Here is an 18,596-nt window from a genome sequence, read left to right on the forward strand (position 1 = left end):
CTGGAGCATCGGAGGCTGAGGGGTGACCTTATAGAGGTTTATAAAATAATGAGGGGCATAGATAGGATAAGTGGACAAAATCTTTTCCCTCAGGTCAGGGAGTCCAGAACTAGTGGGCATAGGTTTAGGGTGAGAGGAGAAAGATATAAAAGCGAACTAAGGGGCAACGTTTTCACACAGAGTGTGGTACGTGTATGGAATGAGCTGCCAGAGGAAGTGGTGGAGGCTAGTACCATTGCAACATTTAAAAGACATCTGGATGGGTATATGAATAGGAAGGGTTTTTAGGTTAGATTCCCTACAGTATGGAAACAGGCCCTTCGGCCCAACCAGTCCTCACCAACCCTCCGAAGAGTAACCCACCCAGACCCATTTCCCTCTGACTAATTGACCTAAAACCATGGGGCAATTTAGCATGGCCAACTCACCTGAACTGCACATCTTTGCACTGTGGGAGGAAACCTACACAGACACGGGGAGAATATACAAACTCCACTTAGACAGTCAACCGAAGCTGGAATCAAACCTGGGAACCTGGTGCTATGAAGCAGCAGTGCTAACCACTGAGCCATCGTGCAGTTTGGAGGAATATGGGCCAGGTGCTGGCAGGTGGGACTAGATTGGGTTGGGATATCTGGTCAGCATGGATGAGTTGGACTGAAGGGTCTGTTTCTGTGCTGTACATCTCTATGGCTCTATGACATTTCCTGCATTTGGAGTTACAGTGGACACTGGAAATATCCCTGCTTTCTCACATGTTGCAGGAAGAGCCTTCCATGGGACCAGGTTCTCATGCCATTGTGAACCTTATCAATGACAGACAACAATCTAGGAACTGCTGACACAACCTTACTCTGTAGTCACCAAACTCAGGTCTCTCACTCTTGCTCTCTATTCCTAACAGACTTGAACTCCAAAAAACATTTTTCTTTACTTTATTCATAAAAAAAATCATTATATACATATAGAGTCATGGAGTCATAGAGATGTACAGCACGGAAACAGATCCAACCCGTCCATGCCGACCAGATATCCCAACCCAACCTAGTCCCACCAGCCAGCACCCGGCCCATATCCCTGCAAACCCTTCCTATTCATATACCCATCCAAATGCCTCTTAAATGTTGCAATTGTACCAGCCTCCACCACTTCCTCTGGCAGCTCATTCCACACATGTACCACCCTCTGCATGAAAAAGTTGCCTCTTAGGTCTCTTTTATATCTTTCTCCTCTCACCCTGATGCAGTCACTCCAGCAGTTTGATTCTGTCCAGTCTTTATAGATAATGCTTCCATTTGTTTGAGAAACCGGGGGGGTCCAATAACTGAAAAGGGACCCACTTGGACTTTGGTAAAAAGACCTCAGACAGTGGTCTTTCCCCACTGCACCTTGGCAGCAGCTGCCCCAAGCTTTAGTGTGTCCCTCAGCAGCTGGTACTGAACCTTGGAATGAGCCATTCTGCAACACTCGGTCAAGGTCAGCTCCTTGCTCTGGAAGACCAACAGATTTGGGCAGACCAAAGAATATCTTTCATGAAAATGATGGTTTTCCAGGTGCAATTGAATCCAACTGCTCTACACTAAATGCAGTCTCAATCAATAGGTGGGAATTAGAAAGGTGCTAGAACAAACATTGACAAAAATCACTGTATCTCCCTCCAGAACTCCTTTGCAAAGGGACATTCCAGCAGGAGATTTGCAGCAGTCTCCAGCCATCTGAGCGTATGTGTAACACCGCTGCCATCTTGGGCAGGCATTGTACAGTGGCCTGCATCCTCACACAGGTTTCAGCTCTTGGACCTTTTACAGTCCTTTGCCAGATCTCCTGTTTGCAGGCCCTGCAGAGGGTCACTTTGCAAACTGCTGCTATGTTGCCTGACCTTCCGTAAGTTGGGCATACACTAGGCTGTCCTGCATATGTAAGGTAGCCTCACCTCCTTCCAATCGAGAAACTGGAGGGCGGGCAGAGGATGTGACCACTAGCATCGACCTTCAGGGTCACCTTGACCTGCTGCTTGCTGGTCCACATTCCAAATGGGTCTGCTACATCAGTTTTACCTTCTTTGAGCAGTACTCACCTTCCCAAGAAGGTCAGGACCTCTACTGCCAGGATGTCGGGGTTGTATGTGGATTGTAACAACCCGGCTCCTCTGTGCAGGGAGAATGGACAGTGGTGAAGCAGACAGGACAGAAAGGGGACCCTTACCTCCTTTCTCCTCAAATACCTTCAGGAACCACTCACATTATTTCACACTCGTGAAAGTCATGTCAAAATAGCTGCCACAGGGGAAATCCAGCAGACAGAAAATATCTGCTATTTGGAAATTGCAGCAATCCAGGAGAACTCTCTTCACAAAGAAGTATGATCAACTGGCGATCCTTCTTCCACTTTTTTCATAGTCGCCTTGATTCAATTGTGGACTCCCTGGCCTGGGGCACGGGCACCACTAGAGGCCATTGCTCTAGTTGACAGGTTACTGAGTTAGTATTAGGCAGAATACAGCATAAAGATCCAACAACTGCAGCTCAGCTCAACGGATGATCCTCCAAGCTCTGCTCACAAATACATTCTAACAATGATGTCAAGATCTTCTGATGATGCAAGTTCTCAGCTCAGATTTGTCCTGGGAGAACTACCTTCTGGATCATCATATTTCCCCCAATGTCCCCGGGTCAGGTTCTGGGATCTACTTTATCTCTCTCGGGGCACTGTTCACTCAGTCTGCAAACTTGGTTCCTGAGCAGCCAAGCTTTTCTCTGCGACCCCCTTGTCAGTCATGCTGTTCTCCCAGAATCCTCCTCAGTCATGCTGTTCTCCCAGAATCCTCCTCGGTCACTTCTCACTAGTGCTTCTGAATTTCACTCAATTTTGTATACTGTATTCACCGCTCACAGTCTGGTCACTTCTACAATGGGGAGGTGAAATGCAGACTTGGTGACCAATTTGCAGGACATTTACGTTATGTCCACAAATCTGACCCCGAGCTTCCAGTTGCCTCCTACTTCAATACACCACCTTGTTCCCACCCTAACATTTCTGTCTCAGGCCCGCTGCAATGTTCCAGCTTGAAGAACAACATCCCATTTTCTGCTTGAGGACCCTGCAACCTTGAGATCTCAACATCAATTGAATAACTTTAGAGCCTGATTCCATCCTTCCATGTTTTTTAACCTACCCTTGATAAAAATTGACTGAACGTTATTTATGGAGAAAGTGAGGACTGCAGGTGCTGGAGATCAGAGTTGAGAATGGGGTGTTGAAAAACTACAGCAGGTCAGGCAGCATCCGAGGAGCAGGAGAATTGACATTTCAGGAATAAGCCCTTCATCGATTCTCCTGCTCCTCAGATGCTGTTTGATCTGCTGTGCTTTTCCAGCAAGAGAAAATGAGGTCTGCAGATGCTGGAGATCAGAGATGGAAATGTGTTGCTGGAGAAGCGCAGCAGGTCAGGCAGCATCTAGGGAACAGGAGAATCGACGTTTCGGGCATTAGCCCTTCTTCAGGTGCTTTTCCAGCACCCCACTCTGAACTTTATTTATGGTTGATGGTGTGGTAAAACACCATCTTAATTTAATGTTCAGTAATCTGTTGTTCAGTTCTGTTATGATATGGATTGCTTTTAGAGCAGTCACCCATCCTCACCTACTCCCAGGCCTACTATCACATTACATTCATTTCAACTCACCCCTCCTTTCCTACTCTTCACTCTTATTATCACTTTTTCAGTTTTTCTTCTGACCTGGCCTGCTATCCATACTCTCCATGTTTACTCATCCCTTTCTCTGCGCTCTATCTCCAACTTGCCCCTTCCTCCTCCCCATCCCCAACATCAACTGTTCTGGTGAATAGTCACTGGATTTGAAACATCAACTCTGCTTTCATCTCATAGATATTGCCACACTTACTGAATTTCACCAGCAATTTCTCTTTTTATTTCACATATTCTTTCGAAGTCTATTTGCGAGGGACACAGTGAACTTAAAAAAATTATTATCTCATTTAGCACAAATATTGTCATGGCCAGAATTGGGAATGCTGACTTCAGTGCAACAACCTATACAGAGGTAGAGTAAAATGTCCCGAGGTAACCATTGCAGGAAATTTATCAAACAAAATTTGGCACCATTTTAATGAATTGTATCAGAAATACTAATTCTTTGTTTTCTGTAATGAAGTCATCCTCAGTTTGCACATTATAGAGTTCACATTCACTTGATTTTCTTAATGTTCGTTAGTTAATGAAGTTCAGTTGGTTTTGAGATTTAACGTGATGCAGAAAACAATAGTCCTCAGTTTTAAACATAATTTTTAAAAAAAATATTCTAATCTTTCATCATCTCATTTTCAATATTAATGAGTAACTCTGAGTAATGGACTGTGAGAAGTCCAAATTCAATCTATGAATTGGTTAATTGAACAATTAAAAACTTGTTGGCATGTCATATATTGCCCTTGTCAAAAATTTACCAAACTTTACTTATGAGTGATAATAGGATAAAACTCCATTTTCATTTCATAATCACTTATCTGTTGCTCGTTCATTGAATTCATGTGTTTTTGCTCAGGTACTTTAAAAATTAATTGGGATCTAGACTTTTAATATGAGTGATGATAATGATAAATACATTTACTGGTGCCAGTGGTGGTGAAAATGATGACAAAAAAATGTAACTGCGCATGTTTTACATTCTCTTTTAACAGGTTGCAGGTTGGGCTGGAAATTTGATGATGAAGTGGTCCCACCGTGAGTTTAACTCTGAGATATTTGTGATCTTTGAAGCAGCTGGTGCAAAGTTGACTATTGGATATAAAGGTGGAAGGACAACCTGTACACCACTGCAGTTCCTTGATGTCAATATGAAAGGAAAGGTATGTTCTTATGATCTGATTAAGTAGTTTGTTTTTCAGTTATAAATTTACTTAACTACCAATTCATTGTCAAGCAAAACTTTTAAAAGTTCTAGACTGAGGCAATTAAATGTTGAAGTAGATGTAACATCTGCCTGAGGTAAGAATAAAGCAAGGTGTTAAAATGCAGCAGGGCAGGCGATCTGTGGATGTGGAGGAGCCGGTGTTGGACTTAGGTGGACAAAGTTAAACATAGCAAAACACCAGGTTGTAGTCCAACAGTAACCTTACAAATCAAGAACCTATCTATCTCTGTTCTGAATACATTCAATAACTTAGCCTCCACAGCCTACTGTGGTAATGAGTTCCACAGATTCACCACACTCTGGCTGAAGAAATTCCTCCTCATCTCAGTTTTAAAGAGTTAATCCTTCTGTCTGAGGCTATGCCCTTAGGTCCTAGTCTACACATCCCCCAGCTTCACTGAATGAGCAGTCTCCTCTAGGTTCTCATTGTTCTCAATGTTGTCACCTCTCTGGAGGGCAGTGTTTCTGTTTTTATGATGGACAATGCAGACAGATCATCACAATGACTGAAACGCTTGCAGGAGGGAACCACCTAACTGGTCCAGGTATCAGAAACCAATGACCCGCTCAATGATTGTCCCAGTGATCCGCTATCATGGTGTATATCACCTCCATGCCTCTGTCTGGGGATCTCACGGAGGGGCCAGTAGTTAAGTTTTTCTTGACCCCTGAGATTCTGCCACAAGCTTTGAGGGTTGAAATTAGCATCAGAAAAGTTTGAAGGATGAAAGAGTCATTGTAGCTGTCTGGAAAACAATTACACAACTTTGGGAGGTCTCTGTGGTCACAGATCTGGTGGATGTTGGGTAATTAGAAGTGCTTCCTATTGACTGATCTCACTGGCTGATCATTGGCTAATCACCGGGCGTTTTCTTAGCACATGGGGGCAATTCATGAAGCCTTACCCTTAGACAATCCAACAATGGAGAGAAATCTCATTGTCCTCAGACTCTGTTAGATCATATCTGTCACAGAGTGAATGTATTGCTCAGCTTTGACAAAGACATCACTGACCAGCATATACAGTGAGTTGCAGTCATGTGTGTAATATTTCCAAAATCCTCAGGTCATCAACAATCAGTGGTCAGCGTTAGAGATGGTTGTGTGAGGTGAAAGAATCTCGGTGACAAGGGAAAATGTGTCAGTGACCATCTATCTTGAGTGTTGCTGTAGTCTGGGGCGCTGATTTTTTGGTCAATTCCAGGAGATCTGTCTTCGGTGGTAGATCCTGTGTTGAGGGTTGGCCTTTCTTGTCTTCATGTCCTTCGTTCCTCCCCCATACTTTTCTAATGCATGGGATTCTGCTCTTCCTAAAGATGCTGTTGCCCAACAATAGCCTGAGGGCCCAAAATCTGACAGCTGTGCTCTCAATGTCATCTGAATCTTCCATGGACAGGAAACTCACCCATCCCTCTTGGGAGCCTTGTCTTTTCTGCCCTCATGATGCCAGCAGCACTGAGACCCATTCTTCCATCCACCTACACAGTGCCAATTGCACTCTATAACAAGATCCAAGTTCCCCATCTGTCACACTGATTCTTTTATAGGGCCAGCATGTTACCCTAGTGAAACTGTGACTGGCTCTCCTTTTGTAGTCAGCTTCCCTTCAGTCGATCTGTTCCAGAAGAAAAATTAGAAATAATCTGTAGATTCTAGAGATAATTGAATTCAATGCTTTGATTAATAAAAGCAAGTGTCCCACATGACTTCTCAACTACGTTATCTACTGTCCTGCTGCCTTCAAGAATGTACATTGAGGTCACTCTGATCCTTTATATTTCATAGAGTTCAACCATTCAATGTGTACACCCTTGTCTTCTTAGTTCTCCCAAACATGTTTCTTTATTAGAATCCCTACAGTGCAGATAGAGGGCATTCAGCCCATCAAGTCTGCACCGACCCTTCCACCCCACCACACTATCCTCATAACCCTGAATTTACCATTTCTAACCGAACTAGCCTGCACACTATGGGAAATTTAGCATGACCAATCCACACAACCTGCACTTATATGCAAACTCCACACAGACAGTCACCAAGGCCGGAATCGAGCCTGCATCCGTGGTACTGTTAGGCAACAGTGCTAACCAGTGAGCCATTGTGCAACCCTACATTACTTCACACTTTTCAAGATTAAGTTCTATTTGTCATGGTTCAGCCCATCTGACCAACTCAATCATATTGTCCTCTGGTTCAAGGCTTTCTTCCTCGCTATTTACCACACCGCCATTTTGTGTTACTTGCAAACTTATTGATCATGCCTCCTACATTCTTGTCTTGATCATTAATATACACAACAAATAACAAGAGATGCAGCATCAAACCCTCTGGTGCGCCACTAGACACAGGCTTCCAGTCATGAAAACAACCTTCAACTATCAACCTCTGCTTCCTGCCACTAACCGATTTTGGATTCAAATTGCACTGGATCCCACGCGCTCTTAGCTTCTTAACTAGTCTGCCATGCAAAATCTTGTCAGAAATTTTCTGAAGTTCATTTGTTAGCATGAGTTGGCAGTAAAATGGACATAGGTCTATGAAGGACTAAAGGATGGATACAGGACCTGTGTTAGTCTAGAGGTTGTGGAGGTCCATAGAGTTTGGGTATAGCATTTGAGATTGTATGGAGTATATGGGGATTACTATACAGCAGTGATAAGTGGTCACCGGGTGGCATTGGGTGTGAGATGACAGAGGTTAGCATGGAGGGGACATGGAGAGATTGTGTGTGTGACGAGTGAGGGCTGTTTTTGCTTTCATTCAGGTATTTTGTTAATCTTTCACACAGTGCTGATCTAAACAAGCAAGCCATGCACCCAGCCCAGATCTTCAACCAACAGCCTCCCTTTTCATTCCGAGTTCACCTAGACCACCTTGCAGGGAACTTTGCCATAAAATGAAAATCTGACCTCCCAGGCCAGTTTCATCTGGGTCAAGCTTGTGGAGCTGAGAAATCTCCCTCCTCTGTGTAACTGACCATCGGGAGCAAAAATTAGGGTCAAATTCTTCTGATGTTAGTAACAGGATAATTGATAATTAATTTAACAGAAGCCTAATTGCCCCATGAGTGCAAGACAAAAAGATTCAACAAAATGTGTTTTTTTTTCATTATCCTGAACGTCTTACAGTTATTTTTGATGAAAGATTTCGGTGACAATATTGCAACTAATATAATATCTAAAGTCATTCATATAATTTGCTATGTGGTAATATAATTTTGGAAACAAACCCATTCTAAATGATTCAGGCTGAACAGCAATTTAGGTTTGTTCAACCTAAATATATCTTATATTTATTTCATGCATTTCTTTAAATGTCAGAATTTTCTCAGCATAGTCATTAGGTTTTACAATTCAGAAGCTAATAGATTTTTACATACTGAGGCACTCAAGGAATAAAAATGGAATGCAGGAAGCTGTGCCTGAGGGGCAAGAACAGTCCTGATGTTACTCCAATGTGGAGGTGCCAGTGTTGGACTGGGGTGGACAAAGTTAAAAATCACACAACACCAGGTTTTATCCAACAGTATTATTTGAAAGCACTAGCTTTCGGATTGCCGCTCCTTCGTCAAGTAGCTAGTGGGGCAGGATCATAGGAACACAGAATTTATATCAAAAGATCAAAGTGTCATACAACTGTTACGATGTATTGAACAAACCTAAATTGCTGTTCAGCCTGAATCATTTAGAATGGGTTGCAGGTTTTGATTCAATCAATATGTAAATCCCAGAACTTCTTTCAAGTCACATTCCTGAGATAACTTAAGGTTTTATCAGAAAAGGTGACATCTCAGCTCAGAAACTGCATTAAAGGTGTGAGCTTAGAGTCTGTCTGTATTCCATCCTCAAGTCAGACCGGTTCTAATTCCAAAGTAGTTACTGAACAGTGGAGCTGGTTGAAAGGAGGAATGATCTTCTGCTTTCAAATCTCATGAAATACAAAGGAATCTCAATTATCCGAAGGACACAGGCAGGGAGTGTTTTGTTTAGTTAATAGAATGCCAGATAATCGAATGCCAGATAGCATAGTGTAGCCAAGCATCGGGACCTTGTGATCTTGTTCGGATAATCCGAAATTCGGATAATTGAATGCCAGATAATCAAAGTTCCTCTGTAGTTAGAAAATCTAACCAAGAAAGTGTAGATCAAGAGAAGTTGGCATATTTGTCTGTTTTCATTATTCACACTTTAAATAATTTAATTCATATTTGATTCAATCACACTCCTATCTGTTAGTAGTTAAAACTATAAAGTAAAACATACAGACAGAGTTATCTCGTCAAATGACGAATTTAATTTATAAACTTCTGTTTTTTATTAAGATTCTTTTGGATGTGGAAATTCCAAAGCTGAAAGAGAATGAAATGATGAACATCTATAGAACAATGCCCCAAACACAGGTAAATGGATATTTATTTTGGTTTACTGGTATCAGCGTATTGAATTAGTAAAATGGTCTCAGGTCGAAACGAGTTGAAGTCAGATGGATTTGAGTAAAATAAAATGGAATAATTCATTGCAGCCTCCCGATAAAGAAGAGAACAGTGGTGTCCCAGCATAAATTAAATATTATTGGTAGAGATGGGGAGAGTTTGTTGGTTATGAATTACATTTAAATCATTGCAAACAACGCTGAAACATTTTCTAGCTATACCAGCCAATCACTTCTCATTCTCTTGGGCCATAGAAATATAGTTTGGTGTATTGAAATTCAGCAGTTTGTTTATGAGTGCTCTCTAGTATTCATGCACAATTGCACTATGGAAATAATCATATGTCAGACTGTTACAAAAATGGGTGTATTCTACTTCAGTCTCAGCAAGAAAGAACAAGGTGGAAAGGAACTTAAGTTCTATATAATTGCTCAGCAGCCATTAGTTTACTTCTTAGGATTGGAAGGAATGTAAAATTCACTAAAACTCATGTGTTTAAAAATTCTAAGCAAATAATGAATTATGTAGTCTGTGACTAATTTCTTACCCAGTCTACATTGGGATACGGGAAAGATTTTTTCTTTTATTTCCTCTTTATGCAATGTAAGTCAACGTAGTAATTGTGAGGCGATGTTGGAGTGGTACTATTGAATGAATCATCCAGGCTAATGTTATGGAGCCATGTGTTCAGATTCCAGTGTGGAAGGTGGTGAAACTTGATTCAATACAAATCTGGAATAAAAGGCAACCCTAATGATGACAATGCAGAGTAGATTGTTACAAAAAACAGTTCATTAATGTCATTTAGTGAAGACATCTGTCATCCTTGCCTGGCCTGGCCTACACATGACTCCAGACCACACCAATGTGATTATCTCTTAACTGCCCTCTGACCAATTCAGAATGGCCAGTAAATGCTCGCCTACCTTCGCGTATCCATGTCCCATGAATGAATGGACATCGCTAGTTACAACAGCATTTATTGACTGTCTCTAATTTCCCTCTCTTAAAGCACTTTCACATGTACTAAGGAGGCTAAGTAAACTTGATCTTCATTTTGATTAGGGCCTTGAGAATGTGAAGAACTGTATTGGGTACTGCACCGAGAAAATCTCTAACTCATGGTCAGCCGTAGGCATCATTATTAAACCATCTTTAATTACACCTAGCAAACAGAGAGAGCACAAAGTAATAACATGCTCAGATATTACAATATAGTGCACTCCATCCCTGTTTAAAAACATTTGAATTAGCATGTAGTGGTATTGTCATTGGATTAATAAACCAGGGCTAATGCTCTGGGGGAAGGAGTTCAAACATCACAATGATAGATTGTGAAATTTGAATTCAATTCATAAAAATCTGAAATTAGAAGCTTGTTTAGTGGTGACCATAAGCAATTGTCAATTGTAAAAACGCATCTGCTATGCTAAGATCATTTAGCATAGGAAACTCCATTATCCTCAGTGTATGACTGCAGATCCAGAGCAAAATGGTTGATTCTAAAATATTCATAAAACGGTCAAGGAGCCACCCACTTGCATCAAACTGCCACAAAGTCTGTAGAAAGGAATGAAGCCAGACAGAACACCGGGCTACAGAAATGACAATGAAGCTCAGCCACGTGACTCTGCAAATTTCTCTTTATTGTTATAGATCAGACCAACCCCCCTCAAACTACTCAGACGATAGTCTAGACACTAACTTCTTCTATAAAGGTAACTATAAAGGTAGTGCATTCCAGATGCACGTCGATTGGTCAAACTGCCAGATTTAAAGCAAAACACACTTTATTCATCCACTATTGTTAAAAATACAACAAGGAGGGAATTGAAATAACAACACTATTGGAATACTTAACAGAATTACAGATACAGTAACTATTACTAATTAACAGTTTCAATATAGTAACATACCATAAACACACCCTCGGCAAAATACTAATTCAGAAAATAGATTGTTTTACATGCATCTCCCGTAGTAGGCAGAGAAACCCCAGCTTTTGACTGTAACCGAGAGGGAAAAAATAGCTTCCACCTCTTCAAGACCCCAACAGCAGCTGCTGAAAGCTAAACTAAAGATCCTGGTTCTGTGGGGATTTGACCACATCCACTCAGGCTGCTTCTGATGTTCCAAATTGTTTTTAGAACACCCACAAGGCCTCACAAGTGTTTACTCGAGAGGTTCTGGTAGACAGCTTGCCGGTTCTGCCTGAAAACCTCTGTTCAGAAAAAGCCCATGACAAAATAATCTCTTAAAGCCACTGTATCATCACCTTATGAATATCTGGGGTTTGTGCAGAAATTGGCAGAGCTGTCCTACAATCTAGATAAGCAACAGCCTGACTCGGAAATTCGCACAGAATCATATTTCCAGACAATATCACTATTACCATCACTGCTTATGTTCTGACCCGCCAAAGCTAAAGCCAGAGACTCTGCTTTATTTAGCTGTTGGGGGTTTCCATGCAAGTCTTCAACACTGACTCAAGACTCCATGAGGTCTCATGGCATCAGGTTGAAAGTGAGAAAGGAAACCTTCTGCTGAGTATCACCTACTGCTCCACCCCTTCCCACTTAACCCCTCAGCTGATGAATAGTTCTCCCCTGTGTTGTACACCTCCTGGAGAGAATATTGTGTGCAATTCCGGTCTCTCTCATATAAGAAGGATGTTGTGAAACTTGAAAGGGTTCAGAAAAGATTCACAAGGACCGAAGGCTTAAGCTATAGGGTGAGACTGAATAGGCTGGGTCTGTTTTCCCTAGAGCGTCTGAGGCTGACGGGGTGACTTGATAGACGTTTATAAAATCATGAGGGGCATGAATAGAGTAAATAGAGAAAGTCTTTTCTCTGGGTTGGAGAGTCCAGAACTAGAGGGATTAGGTTTAGAGTGAGACTGTAAAAATTTAAAAGGGACATAAGAGGCAAATTTTTCATACAAAGGGTGGTGCATGTATGGAATGAGGAAGTAGTGGGGACTGGTATTATTACAACATTTAAAAGGCATCTGGATGGACACATGAATAGAAACAGTTTAAAGGGATATGGGCCAAGTGCTGGCAAATGGGACTGGATTAATTTGGGATATCTGGTCGGCATGGATGAGTTGGACTGAAGGGTCTGTTTCTGTGTTGTACAGCTCTGTAACTCTTTGGCTGTAATGGTGCCAAGGGACAAAATGTACTGTGTGTGGAGGAGTGATTTCATGTTCATTATCAAGGGTGGCCCAATAATTCACTACTTTCTGAGCTAGTTATTTATGTGGACAGTGACAAGCAGCAAGTAAGCAAATGTTTTACCAGATATATTCTGTGCAATTCCAGCCCTATCATTGCCACTAAGTCCATCAACCCAAACATGAGCCTGAATAGTCCTTGCTCTTGTGAAATTTTGTAGCATTGGAACATCTATTAGTTTTGTTGGAAAAGATGCTCTAACAGAGCTAAAAACTCATTGAGGACAGCCTGTTCCATTTTTGTGGATGGCTGCGTCCTAAAGGACATGCCTGCTAGGCTGGGCCTGCAACAGGTGATGTGACAAGTAACAAGAAGGAGCAATGGATTTGCCCTCATCCTAACCAGTCCAATTATTGCATAGGCAACTATCCATAACAGTATTGGTAGGACTGATCACCACACAACTCTTGTGGAGACAAAATGCCACCTTCATACTGAGGATACTCTCCATCGTGTTGTGTGGTGCTGCTGTCATACTGGGGGATGGGATAAATTTCAAACACATCCAAAAAACTCCAGCCTGGGTAACCATGAGATGCTGTGATCTATCAGCAGTGGCAGAATTGTACCCAACCACAATTTATAACTTCATGGCATGGCACTTTATCATTACTATCAAGCCGGGAATCAAGCCTGGTTCAAATATGAGTGTAGGAGAGTAATGCCAGGTGCAATACAAACATACTGAATAATGAGGTGTCAACTTGGTGAGGCCACAATGCAGGACTACTTGTGAGCCAAGCAGTGTCAACAAAACAGCATAGTGATCAAAAGAGCCAAGTGATCTCACAATCAAAGGGTCAGATCTAAGCTGTACAGTCCTGCCATGTCCAGTCATGACCAGCGGTAGCAAATTAAACTCACTAGAGGAGCAAAAGACTTCACAAAATCCCCATCCTCCATGACAGGACAGTCAAATGTATCAATGCAAAAGATAACACTGAAGAGTTTGCAACCACCTTCAGCGAGACAAACCGAGTGTGTAATTCATCTCGCCTCTTCATGAAGTTGCCTGTATTTCAGATGCAAGCCTTCAGCCGGTTCAAACTACAGTACGTGATATCAAAAATCAGAATGCACTGGATGCTGCAAAGGCTATGGGCTCTGACAACATTCTCACAATAGTACTAGATTGTCATACTCCAGATTTTGCATGACCTGAGCATGTTTTCTCCAGTACAACACTAGCATCTGCCAACCAATGTGGAAAATTGTCCATATGGAAAAAGCAGAACCATTGCGGTCAGACCGGTTCCCAACCCTCCAGTCTACTTCCATCCATCAACTAAGTGATAAAACAGTGATACTATAAAACAGCAGTTACTCAACATAGTTTACACTAGGCATACAGTTTGGGTTCCACTAGGTCCACTCAGCTCCCAACCTCATTACACCCTTGATTCAAACATGGATGAAAAGAGCTGAATTCAAGAGGGAAGTGAAGGTGATTGCCTATGATTTCTTGGTACAATTTGACTGAGCGTATCATCGAGGAGCCTTAGCAGAACTGGAATCTTTGACAGTATGGGGAGAACTCTCCACTGGCTAGAGTTATACCTAACACAGAGGTAGATTTTTGTGTTTGTTGGAGGTCATTCCTCTCAGTCGCACAGCATCACAGCAGAAGTTCTTCAGGTTAGCATTCTGGGGCCAATCATCTTAAACTGCTTCATCAGTGCCCTTCTTTCCATCATAAGATCAGAGGTAAAGAACGTATTCCAATGGTTGCAAAATACTTAACACCATTTAAGACTCCTCAGATACTGAATCACTGAGTCCAAATGTAGCACGACTTGGATAACCTTCTGATTTGTGCTGTTAAGCAGTAAGTTACATTTGTACTACACAAGGTAATGACCATCTGCAACCATCACTCCTTTATATTCAATGGCATTACCATTACTGGATTCCCCCACTATCAATATGCTTGGGGTTACAATTGAGCACAAATTGAACTAGACAGGCCATATGAACGTTGTGGCTTCATGGCCAGGTTATTGGCTATGAATTCTGTGGCAGCTAACTGACTCCTCAAGTCTGTTCAATATATGCAAAGCATTTGACAGGAGTGTAATGGAATAGCCTCCAATTGCCTGGATGAATGAAGCTTTAACAACACTCAAGATATTTGACAACTCCCAAGATATGTAGCCCACTTAACTGACATTTCATCTTAACACCCTCTGGTGGTAGTATTGTGTGCTATCAAAAAGATGCACTGCAATGGATTATAATTGTGGCTCACCAGAACCATAAACAGAACACAAAGTAAATAGAGAGTAAACTAGAACAGGTAATGCTTTATTGTGCATCCACTCAGCTCCACAGTGAATCCTAGACTACCTCCCCAAGCGCCTGTGACAAGTCACGGGATCCACTTCCTTAAAGGAGCAAAACAACACAACTACAAAGTAACACAATGATTCACCATGACTTCTCCAATAGTCCCTTTCAACTCCTATCAATGCTGGTATAATGACTGTCTAGCCCAAGGAAAATCCAGGTCTGCCGGGCCACTCAGTGGTTAGCACTGCTGCCTCACAGTTCCAGGGACCCAGGTTTGATTCCACCATTGGACAAATGTCTGTGTGGAGTTTGCACATTCTCCCCATGTCTGCATGGGTTTCCTCCAGGTGCATTGGTTTCCTCCTACAGTTCAAAGGTGTGCTGGTTAGGTCGATTGGACATACTCAATTGCCCATAGTATCCAGGAATGTGCGGGCTAGGTGGATTAGCCATGGGAAATGCAGGGTTACAAGGATAGAATAAGGGGGTGGGTCTGGTTGGGATGCTCTTTTGAGGATAAGTGTGAACTCAATGAGCCAAATGGCCTGTTTCCACACTGTAGATGATTCTATATGTCATAACTAACGCCTTTTTCCTCAACACTGTAGCCCTGCGAGAAACTAAGCTCGTTCAAAGTGGATCCCTTAAAAATAAACAAAGGTTATTCTGATGGGAGGAAACCTAAAAGGCAACATGTTTCAAACTAAGAGACTTGAAACATAATTATTATATTATCGTGCTCCTATAACAAAAGCCCAAAGTTTTGTCGATATTTACCATTAAATAAGCGAGTATAAGTTCAGGGTTCAGATAATAAAAGAATTTTCCCTCAAAACTTAATGAACTGCTAGCAACCACAATTCGATATATTACCTAATTTTTTTTTTGCCAAGGAGACATGCTATCTTTTATCACTCATGTCCTCCTCTGGTGGCTTACAAATGAAATTTAGAAACATTTCTATGCAAATAATTTATTACATCTCTCATACTGCCTTTCCATTTCTGTAACATAGAATTCCCAAGCTTATGTGTGTGCTGCATTTTGGGTGCAATTGAAAACTTCGTCTGGTATTAAGTCAGTGGATTCTATCTCAATGATATACGGTGGAATCAGTGAGAATTTCATTCACGCTTCTAACACGGAAAAATACCTCCAAGGCAAGGACATCACTTCTGATGAGACTTTGCAAGGTAAGTCTATGATTGTGGTTAGGCATACATGGAAATTGAAAATCAGTAGATCAGTTCCATCATATTGGTTCTATGCCTGGTACATTTTATATCTCACAAAATATTTGCAAAGAATCATGAAATGAAACAGCAAATTTAAGCGATGTCAGAACAGAAGAAATTGGCACTTGAAAGGTGACCAAATCCTTGTGGGGACGTTTTTGGAGTCAGCTGTAAATGGTATTCCTTGTCACTGAAAGTTGCGCCTATTATCATGTGTACTGAAGCTGAAAATTAAAGGGGGCAGGAATTTGTTTTGGAAGCCATGATGTAGGAGGACTGGATGATGCTCTTTTGCTGCAATTTCAGAACTTAGTTTGGGGTGTTGGGATGAAAGTGTCCTTTCTCACTTCAAGCCACTTCAATGAAATATTTCAACAATGTCTTCAGTGAACGAGTGTCTGCATAGAACTGCATAGAATTAGCACTAATAAGAAGCATGGTTCTTATGGAAAATGGAAGTGTCAACCTGACATAAAAACACCTATAAGTGCTCCTTACTCATGAGCTTACTCGTTCTCCACAAAACATATCTTCATATTCAGTTGAGGGCAAGACTATTAATTCTGATGTGTCTTGGCTCCACCAACATTCTGTCTAAATAACAAATTGGCTACAAGAGGCCCACTTTATCTACAGATGTACAACTCATTGGCTTTAGCTAACTCAGAACCAGCCTCTCTTGGGATGATATTAAAATGAAGTGCCCTCAATCTTCATTGATGTAAAAAAACCCAATGATCCTCTTTCTATCCCATCCCCTCTCTTTCCCTTAAATCTCCCATCTCACCCTTTTCTTTCCTTATCTCCCTATTTCCCAGCCTTTCCTCTCTCCTTGTGATTCTTCTCTGTCCCTTCCTAATCTTTCTTCTGCCCCTTATAACCTTGCGGCTTCTCTCCAGAACACATTCCCCAGACTCCACATAACCCCACCTGTAATTATCATTCCCCTCACCTCACATCTCCTTCCCCTCCTCAATCATTTTCCTCCCTCTCTTATTCGTTCTTTATTTCTTCCGTTTGCCTCCCCATATCTGCTACTTGCCTCTTGTCTTCCTTGCTTTTCCTCCACCCTCTCCTCCATCTCCCCATGCTGCTGCCTCCCACATCTTTCACATTTCTGCCTTCTCCTCTTCCCTTACCTCCTTTCCCATTTGCTCTCTCTCTCTCTCTCTATCTTTCTCTCCCTTTATACTGCAGGAGATTGATCATTATAAATCTTTAATTGCTAAGTTATGTTTTGATAAATAGTTAGATATCAGTTACAAGGCAGAATATAAGTGTTTTGTATATTGGGGATAAATTTGTCTAGTCATTAATTACTAAAAATGATGGTTGTAGATGCTTTGGCAATACTTGCAAAGGAGGTGATTCCTGATGACAGTGATCCACTAGTTGCAAGAGCAGAATACAGGCAATCTCTGGCACTTGGGTTTTTCTATAAGGTGAGTAACTCTTAAAAACACTTTTAAAAATGTTCCTTGTTGTCAATATTGGTTGTAAAAACTGAAGTAATTTGTGAAAGGAGGAAAAGCAGAGGTGAGTAGGAAGAAAGATTAATGGCTCATTATTTAAACACATCACAGAGCCTATCATTGGTGATACAAACCCCCAGATAAATTCTAGGTTTGAACTTAGCTTCTTCTGAATCAGTCAGTGTTGGTTGTCATGGAGACACCAGACTTTAGGGGAAAGGAATATTGGTGAACATGTTCAAACTTAATTACTACACGGTGAAATTTGGTAAAATGTCTACTTCAGTAGAAGACAAATTGCCTTCATTCATCTACCCAGGGTTACATTGAGTGGCATTCAATGCAAACTTCAAAGGTAAAAGATCAGTGTGATATGTTTTCAAGTTCCCAATGATTTGATTTTTTAGCAGTTTCCAATCATTGATCAGTTTTTAGCAGGTGGATTTCAAACATTATGAAGATTAAATTGGTCTCTACCAAAGTCTCCAATAAGACTTTGTACAGTTGTTCTGAAAATATTCAGTTCTGCTGGCATAAACCAATGTTAACCCCAAAAATCTAAAAGACTTAGCACTGCTAACTTTTAGTTCTAGTTTACTGATAAATAAATTAATCTTTCTTTTGAATTTTCTTTGATCAGTTTTTCCTATTTTTGCTGGATGAAAGATATGTTTCACCCTGCAATCGGAGTGCCATATATTCTTTGAATCGTCCTGTATCCTCAGGAAAACAAACATTCAGCAGCAAACCAGAAGACTATCCTTTGACAGAGCCTATGCCAAAATTAGGGGCCTACAAGCAGGTAAGAAATTGGTTTGTCTCCTGTTTGGTCCTATTGATTTATGTACGTGGCACAAATTCAGATAACATTAGGTGGTATAATGGTATTTTCACTGAACGGATAATCCAGAACCCTCGTCTAATATACTGGAGATATGGGATTGAAATCCATATACTTAAAGCATCTCTAATCTGTTATTAAAACCATTCCACATGAGGGA

The 18,596-nt window shown here is 41.3% G+C and overlaps 1 protein-coding gene across 2 annotated transcripts in view; it reads left to right on the forward strand.

Moving 5' to 3' along the window:
• LOC122559080 (xanthine dehydrogenase-like) overlaps positions 1 to 18,596 on the forward strand; it is a 191,825-nt gene that overhangs the window by 92,789 nt on the left and 80,440 nt on the right. For both annotated transcript variants that reach the window (XM_087999784.1, XM_087999786.1), the window contains exons 10-14: positions 4,702 to 4,869; positions 9,256 to 9,333; positions 15,904 to 16,081; positions 17,462 to 17,565; positions 18,236 to 18,397. In XM_087999784.1, the coding sequence (XP_087855910.1) occupies positions 4,702 to 4,869; positions 9,256 to 9,333; positions 15,904 to 16,081; positions 17,462 to 17,565; positions 18,236 to 18,397 (690 nt within the window). The remainder of the gene's footprint in view (positions 1 to 4,701; positions 4,870 to 9,255; positions 9,334 to 15,903; positions 16,082 to 17,461; positions 17,566 to 18,235; positions 18,398 to 18,596) is intronic.

Source organism: Chiloscyllium plagiosum, unplaced genomic scaffold (genome assembly GCF_037043375.1).
Source record: "Chiloscyllium plagiosum isolate Xiang-an unplaced genomic scaffold, Cpla_swu_hap1 HiC_scaffold_2, whole genome shotgun sequence".
NCBI classification, from domain to species: domain Eukaryota; kingdom Metazoa; phylum Chordata; class Chondrichthyes; order Orectolobiformes; family Hemiscylliidae; genus Chiloscyllium; species Chiloscyllium plagiosum.